General features: G+C 47.8%; 2 protein-coding genes across 7 annotated transcripts in view; both read right to left on the bottom strand.

Moving 5' to 3' along the window:
• Positions 1-19: 19 nt before the first annotated feature.
• Positions 20-5406, bottom strand: percc1 (proline and glutamate rich with coiled coil 1). Of its 5 annotated transcripts, none has more exons than XM_086157525.1 (4): positions 5091-5406; positions 3436-4392; positions 1327-1897; positions 20-868 (listed from the first exon to the last, which is right to left on the bottom strand). In XM_086157525.1, the coding sequence occupies exons 3-4, from the start codon at positions 1503-1505 to the stop codon at positions 97-99; spliced, it is 951 nt and encodes a 316-aa protein (XP_086013651.1). In that variant the 5' UTR covers positions 1506-1897; positions 3436-4392; positions 5091-5406; the 3' UTR covers positions 20-96. The 5 variants fall into 5 exon arrangements, with proteins under 5 accessions (XP_086013651.1, XP_086013654.1, XP_086013653.1 ...); XM_086157528.1 differs by having other exon boundaries at positions 1525-1897; XM_086157527.1 differs by lacking the exon at positions 3436-4392 and adding an exon at positions 4912-4998 and having other exon boundaries at positions 1327-1808; positions 5091-5108.
• Positions 5407-5518: 112 nt separating this feature from the next.
• tmem131l (transmembrane 131 like) overlaps positions 5519-15694 on the bottom strand; it is a 32269-nt gene continuing 22093 nt past the window's right edge. Inside the window, exons 19-34 of one of the 2 annotated variants that reach the window (XM_086157509.1) lie at positions 15562-15631; positions 14798-14931; positions 14138-14280; positions 13699-13885; positions 13442-13627; positions 13181-13330; positions 12070-12610; positions 11891-11979; positions 10203-10369; positions 9918-10118; positions 9764-9842; positions 9584-9690; positions 9354-9486; positions 6475-6545; positions 6232-6365; positions 5519-5919 (exon numbers count right to left, since the gene is read on the bottom strand). In XM_086157509.1, the coding sequence (XP_086013635.1) occupies positions 5611-5919; positions 6232-6365; positions 6475-6545; positions 9354-9486; positions 9584-9690; positions 9764-9842; positions 9918-10118; positions 10203-10369; positions 11891-11979; positions 12070-12610; positions 13181-13330; positions 13442-13627; positions 13699-13885; positions 14138-14280; positions 14798-14931; positions 15562-15631 (2701 nt within the window). In that variant the 3' untranslated portion in view covers positions 5519-5610. The remainder of the gene's footprint in view (positions 5920-6231; positions 6366-6474; positions 6546-9353; positions 9487-9583; positions 9691-9763; positions 9843-9917; positions 10119-10202; positions 10370-11890; positions 11980-12069; positions 12611-13180; positions 13331-13441; positions 13628-13698; positions 13886-14137; positions 14281-14797; positions 14932-15561; positions 15632-15694) is intronic. The other variant, XM_086157510.1, reaches the window with a different exon arrangement.

Below are 15694 nucleotides of genomic sequence, written 5' to 3'. Positions count from 1 at the left end.
CCAGGAGGCCCAAATCAGAGCACGTGGTTTATTTGTGAATACAGAGTAAATCATAAGAGGCCGACGTGTGTGTGTGTGTGTGTGTGTGTGTGTGTGTTAATGTTGTGTGTGTGTGTTGTCCGTCAGCGTGTGTGTGAGCTCCGGGTTTGGATCCCAGAACGCCAGCAAGTCACTGAAGTCGAGCTGGGATCCGTCGAGGGTGTGTGTGTTGTGGTTTGCGGCGGGGCTGTACTTCATGTGTGTGTCAGTGTGTGTGTCAGTGTGTGTGTCCTTGCCGTCGGCGTCGTGTGTGTCCAGGGATCCGGGGACGGGCTCCGTCCAGAAGCTCAGCGGGAGGTGCCTCTTGCTCATTGGCCGTCCGCGACCCGGATTCGGGCCCCCGCCGTCGAACAGTTCGGCCAGGGGCCCCAGCCCGCCGTCGCCCCCGGCAACCGCGGGGTCACCGCCGGACAGGAAGCCGCTCTCCTGCTCCTCCGGACTTCCCGCCCTTGCGATTCTCAGCAGGTCGTCGTAGTAACGCAGACGTCCACTTTTGGTAACGGCGTCCGAGCCGCTGGCGGCGGCGGCGGCGGCGGCGGCTTCCTGCTCTCCGGGGCCGAAGTAGCGGCGGACGTCTCGGCTGATGAGGTCGGCGAACATCAGCAGCTGCGCCGTCACGTCCAAACCGCGCCCGTGAGCCCCCGGGGTCAGGATGTCCTCGCCGCACTCCTCCTCGGCGTCAGACGCCACGTCTTCCTCGTCCTCCTCGTCCTCCATCTTCTCCGGCCCGTCCTCGCCGGCTCGGCCCCGGAAGGCGGGGAAGCGTCCCGTGCACGGCGCCGGGACCAGGAAGCTCCTCGTGGCGCCGGCCGCCATGCTGGTCATCTTCCTGGACGGGAGAAGGTCAGACGGTTAAAATGTAAACAAAGAAAATGGCGGCGTTGAAATGTTTGAGGGAAGGAATCGTGAGCGTCCTCCTGCAGCCGCTGGGTCTTCAGGTCTGCAGTGACGAACCCTCATCCGTCACAATTGCCACTGTATATATACCGCCGGACAGCGTGTGTGTGTGTGTGTGTGTGTGTGTGTGTGTGTGTGTGTGTGTGTGTCCTGACCGAACTTCCAGGACAAATATTTGTGTGCCGGATTGGTCAAACACTCTTTGTTTACTTTATCACCGGGCAACCAGGAAGGGGGTACGCGGCTAATGGATCCTCTGCTAGGGGACGATGGAGAGTGGCTACACACACACACACACACACACACACACACACACACACACACACCATTGCTGTTCTTTGCACCTGTTATCTGCTAGTTAAAGGGTAAAAGAGCATTAAATCTAATCACATGCTGTTTTGACTTCTAGAGGGGACGTTGAGGGTCCTCCTGGGACCAGCGGAGAAGGTCCCGTCCAGAACCCACGCCAGCAACGTCGTGGAGAAACCAGACGGGTCCGGCGGAAAGGTCAGCGCCTCTAAATTCTCCAGGCCGACTTGTACTTTAAGTCCAAAGGATTGGATTTCCATGTTCTTGCGAGCTTCTCACGTTTGGTGTTTGGGATGGAGATGTGATGGAGGACATGTTTGAGAGAAGGTGGAGGATTGAAGGTACTGAGGGGCAATAGTTCAGGTGGAGAAGAGGTGGAGGCAGCAGCGGTGAAGATGTGGAGGTTCCTGGAGATGAGGAGGACCAGGAGATGGTAGATGTTCTGGTAGATGACGAGATAAACGTCACATTGAGATGGTTTGGACATGGACAGAGGAGGGATGGAGGAGGTCAGGGTGGAAGGATGCTGGGGTTGAAGATCTAGACGAAGGCCAGAGAGGTTTCTGGATGGAAGGAAAGAGGATGGATGATGTGGGAGGAGGGGGTTAGATGGAGGCAGATGATTGGCTCTCCTGAAGGAGAAGGAGATGATCTACAAAAACAAACAACATGATATGAATGAATGAACGTCAACGACTAAAAGTGCCAATTTTCCTGCGATCCTTGAACAAGATCAGATCATAAATACGATTTTGAACAAGAAATAATGAAGTCCATGCGAGTAAGATTCAGAAAATTGTCCAAGTTTGGATACGTAATCCTCCATTTTGGAAGTCAGGAGAGGATTCTGCAGCCGAGGAGTCGCAAGAAGGATCCCTGGAATCAGGGGCGCCCCCTACGGTGAGGCAGGAGAACTGCGTGCCTCACTTAGTGGCTTAATGAAGCCATTTTATGATCCCTCAGCACAAGAAACTAGTAACACGCATCCAGTTATTGACAAATTGGAAATGTAGTTCCTCTGGCAAAAGTGTTTAAAACATTTTAAGAGACAACAATCTGGTCTTAGTGCAGAGCGCGCCTGCAGTCGGCCGTCATTGCGCGATCTATGTTGAGGCTCAGAGGTTAGCGGCCTCACCGCACATCTCTTCTTAGTATCTTAACAGTAAATGTGAAAATCCAGCCATTTTGATTAAAGATAGAAGGAGAAATTAAAAGGAAAAATCCCTTTCTAGTGCACATCATTGATAAATAACCATTCAATTCTTTTTTAAATTTTTTTCTTTCCAAGATTGGCAAGTGAGGTACGGCCTCTCCTGCCCATACCCCAAAGTACTTCCAGCTCCATTTACATTTCAGATTATATTGAAAATTACATTGGAATAAATTATCAACAAATTAATTATTTTAAATTTAATTTCAGATTATATCAAAAATTACATTGGAATAAAGTATCAACAAATTAATTATTTTGAATTAAATTTCAGAATTATATCGAAATTACATCGGAATAAATTATCAACAAATTAATTATTTTGAATTCAAAGATTAAAAAAAATATCAAAGCAAAACTGTTCCCGTTAGTGTATTTACACATTATCTAACAAAAAAAAAAAAAAATCAAAAAAAAAACAACATGTAATTTTAATTACTATTTAATTTCCCAGCAGATTTAAACAGACATTTGACTGTTTGTTATTTTGCGGGCGAGCGGAATAAAGGCGGCGTGTGCCGGTTTTATTAGGTTTGTGTGTTCAGAGCTAATGATGTGATGATCCCACACTTCACCAAGCCCGACGGACATCTGTAACCCTGTGTGTGTGTGTGTGTGTGTGTGTGTGTGTGTGTGTGTGTGTGTGTTATCAGGACACCCTGACTCCCTTGGCCCGCCTGTCATCAGTAGCCAGGCTTCTGTGTTGATTTTAGGCCTAAAGATCAATAACGGCAATATGTCAGCACTCAAGAGCCTGACAATGAATTACACACACTTTTAGGCACACAAGCATATGTACACACACACACACACACACACACACACACACACGGTTGTGTTTCAATCATTCAACAAGACCTTCCATTGACTTTCTCACTACTTGCTGGGGTGTTGGGTAACACACACACACACACACACACACACACACACACACACACACACTTTTTCGCTATAGCTAGCATTGGAGCAGTGGTTAGCACCTCAGCCTCACAGCCAGAAGGTCCCTGGTTGGATCCCCCAGTGTTCCTCCTTGTGTGGATGTTCTCCCTGTGTCTGCGTGAGGTTCCTCAAGGTTCTCCAGGTTCCAAGAGGTTCACTGGAGAACCTGAATTGTCCAGACTTGTGAAAGGCTGGATGTCTTTCAGAAGGTGAAGGTGACACAGGGAGGTCCAACCAAAGGTGTGAGTGTAGATGTTCAGGTAGAAGTTCTCCATCTCTATGGAGCTGCTCTCAGATTTTGCCAGAACCGTGGGACCTTCTGTTCATCGTTCATGACCCTGCCCAGCTTGGAGAACATCTCGAGGTGGAGCCTTGCGGACGGCGTTTCACGAGGCCGACGAAACGAAGGCCACAAAGCACTGGAAGTGCAACAGGGCGACGTAGGACTTCAAATGTTCTCCACCTGGAGTGCAATGAAGGTTGTCCTGGACGGAGAAAGACACCATCCGGGAACGTGGCCAACTTCTTCCTGGAGATGTGAAGCTCGGGCGGTCGGCTCATCGTGAGACAGATCCTGGGGTTTAAACATGTCGACGAGAAGTTTGAAAAGTGTCCAAGAACTCCAGCTTTGGGTGAAAACTCATCGCCAGCTGCAGAAACAGGAGAGCGGGAAACCTGTGGACGGCAGGGACGTGGACGTTCCTCAGGTCTTCAGAAGCTCCACGTTCAGCAGAAGGTCTCCCAGATCAGTCCCGAGGACATGTGTCTTCATCTTGGAGTTTGAACGCAAGTTCAAGGCAGCCGCGAAAGCCGCCGTGGTTGACGTTCTTCAGATGAAACCCTTCAGACGCCTTTGAGCGACACCAGACGATGGCGTACACCTGCAAGTCCTCCAGACCCTCCGGGGCCAAAGATCTCAGGGGATCTAAGGGACCATCCACGGATAAGTAGGGTCTGGTTTCTCCAGAAAGACCTCATCCTGGCTTCTTCTCATCCTGCTGTTACCAAGACAGTGAAGGAAACAAATCCCTTCAATTCAGATGTTTTCCATGTTTTCGTTCTCTTCCATCTTAGTAGCACAAAGGGTGCTTTTGATAAACGCTGTTTCGTCGCTTGGCTGTTTGCAAGGTGACACACACGCTCACACACACACACACACACACACACACACACACACACACACACACACACGCGTAATAAATATATTTAAAATGACATGACATTCGGCCGAAGGGAATATTCAAATCTTTGTACTTCTTTTAAGACCTTAAAACCCTTGATAGCCTTAACTTTGACACTTTATATTTTATTTGTATTTCTTATTCTCCCTCCTTCCTACTATTATCTATTATTGTTGTTTTACTTGAAACTCTGGCACAACAATTTCCTTCGGGATAAATAAAGTTGTTCTTATCTTATATTCCTTTCTTTCAGCCAGCCAGAGAGCAAAAAAAGAGCGGCGCAAAAACCACCATCGAGGCCTCATTGCTATGCATTACCTTCATACACCAGAGAACCTGTGAGGAGCAGACAGATGGTGAAGATCTGAGAAGGATGCTGAGGTTGGAGCTACTGGATTTGAGGATGGAGGGGAAGCTGGTTTGCTTGAGAGGAAATGGTTAGATGAAGGAAGGCGATTGGCTGCGGTGACCTCCTGCGGGGAGCGGCTGAAGATCGGAAAACGAGGTCACGTTACCTTGACGTGGACACGCCGCCTTCATCTCAGGTCCATCTGCCGGGCCGTCTCCTCCCGAGAACCAAGATGGCCGTCCAGTAAACAGCACCTTCAGGACGTCGCGCGGGAGAACTCCCTAAAACATGGAGTACGCTGGAGATCCATAAACCAGAAGGTAAGCACACCTGCCTGTCCCTGAGGGTTCACCTCACAGAAGCTAAAAGTATCATCAGAGAAGATGAAGGTTCCTCACTTGGTCTCTGCGGAGGACCGACCTGAACACAAAGAGTGAAGCCTGTCAGGTGCTCAAGTACAAAACCTTTTTTTTTTTTTTTTTTTTTTTTAATTTTCTATGACCAAAAACATCTAGAAAAATATACAACAAATGCATAACCTTTCACAATATTTATCTTTGAAAATGAGAACATAAAAGAGAAGGAATATTCACATTTTCCCCGTTACTGATAAAAGAACATTCATTTTTATTTCTTTTACATGTCAATACTTAATATGTTTGCGTTTATTGTTAAGGTCTGTAGGTTCAAACGTCGCCGCAGTAGCCGGAGTCGTTGGAGAGCTGCGAGTTGGAGCTGCGGTTGGAGGAAGAGTTCCAAATGTCCAGCTTCATGTGGGGCCCGAACGGGTTGAAGCTCGAGTACTGGATGGGGCCGCAAGGCCCCTCCAGCTCGCGGCTGAACGGCGAGCGCGGCGGCGTCACGGGGGACACGGGCGACATCGGCGCCGAGCGCTCCTGCTGGAAGTGGCTCTGGTAGGGGGCGCTCTGCGGCGTCCAGATGGAGCCAAACAGGCTGGACATGGGCGACAGGCTGCGGGTGCCTGAGAAATATGGCTGCCGTGACGACGGAAAGAGAAAGAGAGAGAGACACATTTAGATGATGCAATCTGTGCAGGATATCCTCAACGTTGCGGAGTGTGTGTGTGTGTGTGTGTGAATGACACGAGCGCACAAAAGAAGAAGCGGCACGCTGAGAAGAAGTACATAAAATTTCGTTTTCAGTCAGCCCATTTAACCACACCGCTTTTGTTCCTCTATTCTAGGACGACATGTCGCCCTAGGACAGGTCGCCATGGTTACATGACCCCGATTGACAAGGCTTTGAGCGTTGCGCGCTTAAATCCGCTGGTCCGCAACGGCCGTCACCTTGCTGCCCACACAGGTGGCGGTGTCCCAGGCCGACGGGGATTCCTGCGGCTGCTCCTCACTCCAGCTGGCCTGGTTGCCGGGTACGTTCTGGCTTTCCTGGCAGGGAAAGCCGCCGGGGAACGTCCCGTTACCTGGGAGACGACGACAAACAAACGCACGCTGAAGTTTTTTGGGGGGGGAGGGGATGCTAACTGCGCGCTTTATGGGATTTACTCCTGCACGACAAATCCAATGCTTCACCTATGTAGTTTCCTTCCTCGCAGTAGGTGTAGGGGCTGTTGCAATGGCTGTTGGTGCTTCTCCAGGTGAATCTGCAAGAAGAAGAAAATATTGATCCCCTATAAATTGATTAAGAAAGTCTCCTTACGTACGCCGCCTGCCAGCTATTGGATTGTGCTGCATTTTGTTTTCTTTCGCTTGTGTTTTGTTTTCCCGTCCTGAACCATAATGTATGTCCATTTCATTTATATATCTCATTTTTACCGGACAGAGTTTTTTTTGTCCCAGATGATGATTTTCCACGGCTGAGAGACGCAGGTGCTCGTGTACGGCTTTTTTATCTACTGTAAATTCCGGCATATAAGCCGTTTCTAACAGTACCTTTTGCTCGCTCTAAGCGATCTCAGGCAAAACTGTTCTCAGTTCTACTACCTCAGTGGTGGAACAAACTTCCGGAAGCAACAAGACTAGCATCGTCTATCTCACTCAGCCTTCAAGAAACAGGTAAAAACTGTTCTCTTTCAGGACTTTTTACTGCGCTGATGCCCCAGATCAGGTTAGGCAGCAAGTTAGGCTATGCAGTCTGTGTGTGTGTGTGTGTGTACATTTGTGTATGTGTTTGTCCAAAAAAAAAAAAAAAAAAAAACCTCACTAACCCAAGCTTACTGTTCTGTATATTTCCTGTGCATCATGTATTTGCAAGTGTATTTGCAAATAAAGTCGCTTTGGATAAAAGCGTCTGCCAAATGCAATGTAATGTAATGTTATTATTTTCACATGCGTTGAGAACTGCGGCTTTTACGACGACGCGGCCAATTTATGGATTTTTATCGGGCGACTTCCTTCCACCGACACGTCACAGTCGACAAAGGAGAGTGTTTCTACAAACCCGCTCGCATTTACGATCATTCTTCAGGTCAGCACACACACCCCACTCATGAAAAAGACACGCAGAAACAAATGCATTTGAAAGCGATCGGCACGGCTGTCCGAGAAGGAAATAGAGCCGCTGCGAATAAGTTCGGCATCTGTTCTGGAAAAAAAAACATTTGCGTTACGTACCGGTTGTTGTAGATGTTACAGTCGTTTATTTCATGAAGTTTTCAAAAATAACGTCTTGCCGCGTTAATATTTCATGTTCAACTGGGAAACCTGTGGCTTATTTATGTACACTTTCTTTTTCTTCTAAAAATGAGTAGGTGCTCCCTATATACAGGTGAGCTCTATAGTCTTTATATCGCAGATTTTTAGCTACGCCCCGGGTTTTTGCAGTATATATGTATCTTTATAAATGTATTATTTCAGCTATTTTACGGTTACACTGTTAAGTCACACCACAGCATGGTGTTCCTCATCCTCAACATCTCACCTCGTCCGTTTCACATTGATGTGCAACTGGTAGCGTTACCCTGCGCTGTCGAGCAAATTATCCATCAACCTTTTTCTAATTTATTTCACCCCGATGACGCCCGAACGTTCTGCACCGAAGCAATCAGGCAGTGAAACAAAAGATGCTGACCGTCGCCGAAAACGTTCTACAAGGGAGAAGCTTTGCCGCTGCAGGCCGCCGTTTCGCCATCGACGAATGCTCGGTGCGGAAATAAAGACGTACGGAAAGAATATCAGCAGCGGTGTCTTCTCACGAGACTGCGAGGAGCGCGGTAAATGTCCTGCTGTGAGGCCATACCAAGGCGTGCAGAGGGTCATGTGGCTTTCAAAAAAACACCTCAAAAAAATAAAGGGAACACTTGAACAACACAATGTAACTCCAAGTCAATCACACTGGTGTGAAATCATAGTGTCCACTCAGGAAGCAACACAGATTCATTTTGACTTGTTTTAAGGACATTACATCAAAGTTGGATCAGCCTGGAGTTTGTTTTTACACTTTAATTTTGAGTGTGATTCCTAATCCAGACCTCCATGGGTTGATACAATTGATTTCCATGGATCATTTTTGTGTGATTTTGTTGTCAGCACATTCAACTGTGTAAAGAGCAAAGTATTTCATGAGAATATTTCATTCATTTAGATGTAGGATGTGTTTTTTAAGTGTTCCCTTTATTTTTTTGAGCAGTGTATATACAGTGGACCCTCAATACTTCCTGGTTTGACTTTCGCGCCCTCGCTACTTTTTTTCTGCAGTATTTGGACTTTTTTTGTGTGATGAAATAGTCATATTCTAGCCTAAGAGTTAAAAAAAAACAGTACTACATATAGCAAAATGAAACTAAAATTCATTTTATAAAATAAACAAACTACAAAATCTCCTTCGCTAAATAAAGGTACCCATCATCGCGAACTCTTGGTCCTAACATTGCACCCGTGCGAGATCTCATACGGAATACCATTGGCTAAGTAGATCCGTGCTTGTAATGCCATTGGCTGATTGGGCATGTTGTTCCGTTCCTCATGCTGATTGGTTCATGGCGAGAAGCCACTGATCTCCTTGTAGGTTGTGCCCGGCATACAATGTCCTGGTCCACTTGAATACTGTCAACTTTGTGCTATTTAGTTTGTGAAAGCGTCTTTCATTTTTTTTGCGATACCCCGACGCTCTATGATGCCTCCTTAACGCCAAGCATCTACCCAAAAGTCTGGTATAGACGTTACAATATACGTTAAAATTATCTAAAAGTGTACTGTATAAGAGAGTGGGAAGCGTAAAACAGTCGACGGTGGGTTGATAACAGTTTGCCGGACGTTGGTAAAGGGTTGAGTGAGGGTCGCCGAGGGTTAATATATCTGTAATACCATCAAAATGATCACAAAACTCACTTTTTGCAGGGGGTCTTGGAATGCAACTGCAGCAAAAAGTTAGGGTTCACTGTAGATAATAAAACGGTCCCTACTTGGTGGATTCTCGTTTATAAAACGATGGGCCGTATCGGTATATTTACCCGTGATACGGCCTGGTGGCTCCTGGCTGAGGTATGTAGGGCAGTGCTTCTGTGGTGTTGTATCTGAACTCATTGGTGAGCGGGATGGATGGAGCCGACCACGTCTCCTCAGGCAAGTACTGACCCGTCAGGTCTGAAGGAAACGCAAGACATCTCAGCGTTACGGAGCTCAAAAACCAGGCGGGACCAGTACGTTAGCGTTAGCCCCGTCGGGAAGCTCTGGCGCGTACCCTTGTTCCTGTCCACTCCTGCCGCCACGGAGGCAAAACTCGGGGCGAAGTTGGACGCTGTGGATTCTGGGCTTTGGCACGCGTCTTTGCGGTACAGGCTGTTCATGCTGAGCGGGGAAAGAAAGCGTTGTGAGAGGATGCTCCCGCCCGACGATGAGGTGAGCGCGTTTATCCGGCTACCTGAAAGCCTTGCAGTTGGTGTTCACGGAGTGGTACGGGTCTCTCTCTGCCGGGTAGGCGCCAAACTGCATGGAATCCCCTGTTCCGAAAAAAAAAATATATATCTGTCAGGATATGAAACTGACGGATAAGGCCCAGAATTGGCTCTGCGTACTTTTTCTAGATGAGGTATGTGTCCGGGCCATGGCTTCCTTTTCCCCCTCCATGCTGCTGGCGCTGCTCCAGCTGCCCCAGCTGCCCCGGCTGGCCCGAACGCTGCCCGTCGAGCTCCCGGAGTCCGAGCCCGACTCGCACATGCCGCCGCAGCGCCGCTCCGTGGCGCACTTTCGGCGGCTCCGGCTCGGACACGGCCCTTCTGGAGATAAAACACAAGCGGGTGAGGACTCGCGGATTAGCGCCGCCGCCGCCGCTCGTTGGCCGGAGGGAAGGGTTTGCCCACCGTTCTGTCTGAGGGGGTTTTCGGCGGCTTGCGCAGGCTTCGGGGCTTCCGACTTGGAGCCGCCGCAGCGGTTCCTGCCGCGGGGACCGCCGACGTTGCGGTCCCCGGATTTCCAGTCGGGTTCCTTCTCCCTCTCTGGCACTAGAAGCACTTTGTGCTCTGGGGCGCTGGGGTGAAAACAAAAACACCAACCGCCACATTTTGCAATATTAAATTCAATATACTTCAACTCATGAGTTCAGCTGCCTCGGAACTCCGTTTGCGCCGACAAACTTAAATTTCCCCGCCAGAATGACCGTAATTTCCGGACAACGAGCCGCCTTTTTTTTCCACACACTTTAAACGCTGCGTCTTAATCGACGGTGCAGCTAATTGGTGGATTTTTCTGGGGGCTAACGAGCTACACGCCACCAAAACATTTAGCCTGGTCACATCGGACCAATGAAACGACCGTGAAATTCTCAGGCCGTTCAATTCCGACACCGAAGAAGACGAGTTTAACGGTTTTAGTGAGCAGGAGGAAGACCGAGATGAACATCAGCTGGAGGAGGACAAAGCCATGGATGAACTTTTCTTTGTGTTATTTATGATTAATATCTTAATCAATATTTCAGCTGTGCCATTGTTTGGGAAAAATAATTTCCGGTACGTATTTGTGGATGTTACCGGTATGTATTTCATTAAAAGTTGAAGAAGGTTTCTGTGTAAATACCTCATATTACAGCGTGGACACCGGCAGTTTATAGGCAAGTGTGGCTTTATTTTGTTACTTTTAGCCAGTGCGGCTTATATTTGGGCGTGCTCAATAGTTACGAAATTACGGTAATTTAAATGCTATTCATGCACTCAAGACCCCGGTTTTCTTACATGTTTTCAAATGAGAAAAATCTACTTTTTAAGTAATAAATAATATATTAACAATAATGAATAATTAGGACTGTGTTGTTAATATTGATAATGCACTTTATTTACTATTTTTTTTAAACAGGATATTGACCATGAAAATCGAACAAAGATGCTGAAGGCGGCGGCAGAGTTTTTCATCTTTCGTTTCATTTCACTGGCTACACACTTGATGCTACCATATGTTGCTAAATGTAACTTGCCCACTTTGCTGCTCTTTAGGTCTGAACTTCATTTATGGACGGAGTCTTTATATAAATATAGATAGATACAGGACTGTCTCGGAAAATTAGAATATTATGATAAAGTTCTTTATCTTCTGTAATGCAATTACAAAAACAAAAATGTCCTACATTCTGGATTAATTAAAAATCAAATGAAATATTGCAAGCCTTTTATTATTTCAAAAATGCTGATTATGGCTTACATCTTAAGAAAACTCAAAAATCCTATCTCAAAATATTAGAATATCATAAAAAAGTATTTTTTATCTTTTTAATTGCATTACAGAAGATAAAGAACTTTATCACAATATTCTAATTTTCTGAGACTTTCCTGTATATGAGTAGTGTGGATGATGTGGCATTAAATTTACTGATGTCTATTTTCCATTTGTCTTTGCATAAGTATATGTAGGAATAGAGTTAGAATGATATTTTATAAAATTAGAGTAATGTTTTAGGCGTATACACACGTGTAAAAATGGAAAAGGAACAAAATGTGCAGCGTCGGAGACACGACCCGGCCGGAAGCCGAAATCCCGAATCAGACTACTTGCGTCCTACCTTGAGACGTTTTCAGTCTTCCTGCGACTGCGCTTTCCCTTATTTCCAGACTCTGCGTTCTTCTTCTGACCTTTGCCGTCTTCTTTGACCTGGGAATAAAAGTTAAATTAAAAAAAAAAAAAAAATCGGTGTGATTTGTGCAAGACTCGTATGTCGACGTACGACAACGTCTCCAATACCTCGAGCTCAGAAGCCTCCCTTTTCTCGGAGAGAATCTTGTCCCCATAGTGCTCTGTGAAGGCCGTCTCTACTGGACTGCACGCCAGCAGACCCGGTGCAGGTCCTGGACCCAAAGTGACGTTGTCGGGGAAAGCGGCGGGCGTTTCCACGGGAAACATAACCGCCGCCGGCACCCTGTCCTCCTTAGTGCTGTCGTCTTTATAGTCCGCTGTCGTGTCTTTATCGAGCTCGCTGACGAAAGCCGGCTCGTTGTTGTTGCAGACGTCGGGGTCAGGGGTCAGGGGCGGCTCCGGGATCGGCTCCTCGTCCGTGACGGCGATGCCCGCCGCCGCCGGCGGCGAGGAGCTGGGCTTGTATTTGGTGTAATAAACCGACACCTTGTGTTTCTTTTGCGGCTGGGACGGCGAGGTGGAGGAGCCCTTCTTGGAGGACTGGGGCCGCGGGGCGGGGCTGCTGGCCAACGCCGGAGAGCCGCGGCCCTTGCCTTTGTCTGAGGTGTGGCAGGTGTCCACGTAGCTCTTACAGCTGCCCTTAGTTTTGCTGCAACAACAACAACCACCTCACTACCTCATTCATTCATTCATGGGTCATAGCCTTACTCTTCATCCCTATCGGTCTCAGCTCACTCGCATCCTGTCTAATTTTGTTTGTTTGTTTTATTCTTGCCAGTGTTATTGTCACTCGGTTTATGTTGTCGTTTAGTTTTGCTTGTCCCATTGTTGGGGGCAGCTTAGCGCAGGAGGTAGGCCTTTGAAACCGAACATTTCTGGCGCTGGTGGACGGCAGCCTACTGCTCATGGGTCACCCATGATGGGTTAACTGGAAAGAATTTCCCTACAAGGAATTAATAAAGGATAAATCACAATTATACTGTTTTTTTTACCCATTCTTATCCTTGATGTTGTTGCTGTTGTCGTCGTTCTCTCTGCAGTCTATTTATGTGTGGATATTTTTTTTTTTTGCCATTTTAATTGTCTATTTACATTTATCTTCATGTTTATTGACACCGTGACGCTGCTGTGAGAAAATAATTTTCCCTATGGTGATCAACAACGTTTATCTTATCTTAGCAGCAACGCCTCGGGACGGTTTGGACATCGGACGAGGTACCTGACGCCGTTGGGCGTGATGTTGTTGACGGGGCCGTTGTCGCGGGACAGGATGGAGTTGTGGTTGCTCCGGATGCTGGGCGAGGAGAACTCGCTCAGGATGTACTGGGCCTGATGGAAGGCCATCAGACACACACCGAACAGAGAGACGCTGCGGGAGAAGAAAAAAAAACCATTCCATTCTCCATGGTGGAAATGATAGAAGGTCTGCACCCGTTCCATGGCAGTCAATGATAAAATAAATGTATATATGTATATTAACCATGTGAAGACAAGCGTGACGACCCAGAAGGTCTCCTCCCAGCTGGGGCCCGGAACCACTTGGGCACAAAGGGGCAACATGTGGTGGGGCAGGGTCACGTTGAGGGTGAAGGGGAAGGAGGTGCCGCGTGAGGTCACCAGGATGAGATCTCTGATGACCCAGGAGGACGTGAAGTCCGGGGTGAACCTGAGAGCACAGACACGCGTGTCCAGACGGTTTCCCCGACGACGTGCGAGGCCTCCGGAACATCCACTCACGCGATGGTGATCTCCGAGGAGGTGTTGTGGTCCAGGCTGAAAGAGCGACACTGCAGCACCTCGAAGCCGAAGCCCTGGCACTTGTATCCGTTTATGTGCATGGCCATGACGGTGATGGGCAGCTCGCCGGCGTTCTCCACCTTGAAACTCTTTTTGATGGCGAAGAGTGGCTTGTTGGTGCGGAGACCTGGCGGGAGCACAGACCGGACAACTCCGAGTGAGACCCACCTTCAAGCGTCACTCGCAAAGATAACGTTCAAATCCAGTGGGCTAAAAAAAAAAAAGACTCGTCGGAGATCGAGAGGAGGAGAAGCAGAAGAAAGCCGAAGAGGAACCGCGTAGCGGGATTACGAATCGAGTCACGGACTCTCGAGAAGTTCCCGTCAGCTCGCTTCTTTTCATCAAGAAGTGAAAATGTGCGGTGCGTTTCCATCCTCACCGTCTCGGCACTCCATGAGGGTCGACTGGGGGACGTTGAAACGCAGAGAGGCCCCCGGGCCGGGGAGCTTCCCGCCCACTCTGAGGAGCTCCTTGGCCCCGTGGCCCCGCACCGTCACCATGTCGAACACCGTCAGATTGTTTCTGCCAAGAAACAACGCCGTGACTGTCATTGAGGCGCACAACGGAAACGCATCGGCATCTCCGGGAGTGCCTCAGATCAATCGCTGGGGTATTTGAAATACAGCGGCTCCTTTTGATACAAATCCCTTTATAAATGATCATTTTTAAAGATACAAAGCGCGATTCAAGCCAATTTTATACTTGAAATAAGAAAAAAAAAAAAATTCACGGTACAAAAACGAGAGCGAGAAAATCAAAATTTGTAATCCGCGTGGCATCTTCTCAATTAGAGATGCATAATGGTATATCTTTATCTTATTTTGTGTATTTTTTTTTTAACAATCATCAAAATTCATTTAAGATCCGAAAAAAAAAAAAAAAAAATCAACATACGAACCCACTTCGAGAAAAAATTAAATTCCTGTTTTAAGGGACCACTGCACTTTATTTCATAAATAAATCGACAAACACGCACATTTACAGTAAGTAACTGGAGCAGCCTGTGCTTCTGCTCCGGTAAAAACATCCGTCCCAGTACCTGATGATGAGGATGGTGGTGGTGTGTTTGTGTTCGGAGGGAGTGAAGACCACGCCCACTTCCCTGGCCTCCCACGGCTGCAGCTGGATCCGCAAGACAGCCTGCCTTGATAGGTCGGCCGTGGTGTCGTCCACCTGCGCGCACACACACACACACACACACACACACACACCGGGGGGGTTGGCGGCGGTTGGCATGAGAGAAACCAGTCAAAACACCACGATGTGCATTTGTGCTAACTCTTCGGTGAGTTTATCTATCTTATGTTTGGGGTTGCACGTAAAAAAAACATAGGCTGGGATAGGTTCATATCATAGTCCTTCAATTTCTAAGCTCCTTTTCTGTGGAACCATCTTCCCATCTCCATCCAGGGGGTGGACGCTTTCAAGAACAGGCCTAAAACAGTTTGTTTTTGAGAAAAGCTTCTAGTTATCGCTAGCCTCGCCCCTCGTTATGCAGCCATACGCTGACTCTGCTGAGGGATGCTTCATGATGCGCCTCTCTCCATCGACGGGAATCTCGTATCTTCTCCCGACTTCCCGAGCTCTGTCATGTTGCAGGTTCCCAAGGGGGCGGGGCTTGAACTACTGCAGCTAATCTTGTATCATATCACCTATTAGCACGCAACTGTTAGCGCTACTGTTGCTATTAGCATGAGAGCAGCCTGTCCCTCCCAACCTTTGTGGCCAGAAAAACACCCAGACTGCGGTCCGGACCTGCTCTACGTGGAAAACACCTTACAAAACCAACTCCTGGAGACTTACTGTGAGAGGTGTGGTCAGCAGGGAGAACTCTGTCGTGCTGGTGTTGACAGAGAGCGGGCTGATATTGAACCTGTGCAATTGATCAGAAGAAAAATGATCAAATCGATAAGTTGAAAGTAAGTTGTTCAGTGTT

Source organism: Fistularia commersonii, chromosome 12 (assembly GCF_037954325.1).
Source record: "Fistularia commersonii isolate RoL2024-O1a breed Wild chromosome 12, RoL_Fcom_v1.0, whole genome shotgun sequence".
Lineage (NCBI taxonomy): Eukaryota > Metazoa > Chordata > Actinopteri > Syngnathiformes > Fistulariidae > Fistularia > Fistularia commersonii.
Note: the sequence above shows the minus strand (reverse complement) of the source record. Positions and strands in the feature narration are given on the sequence as shown.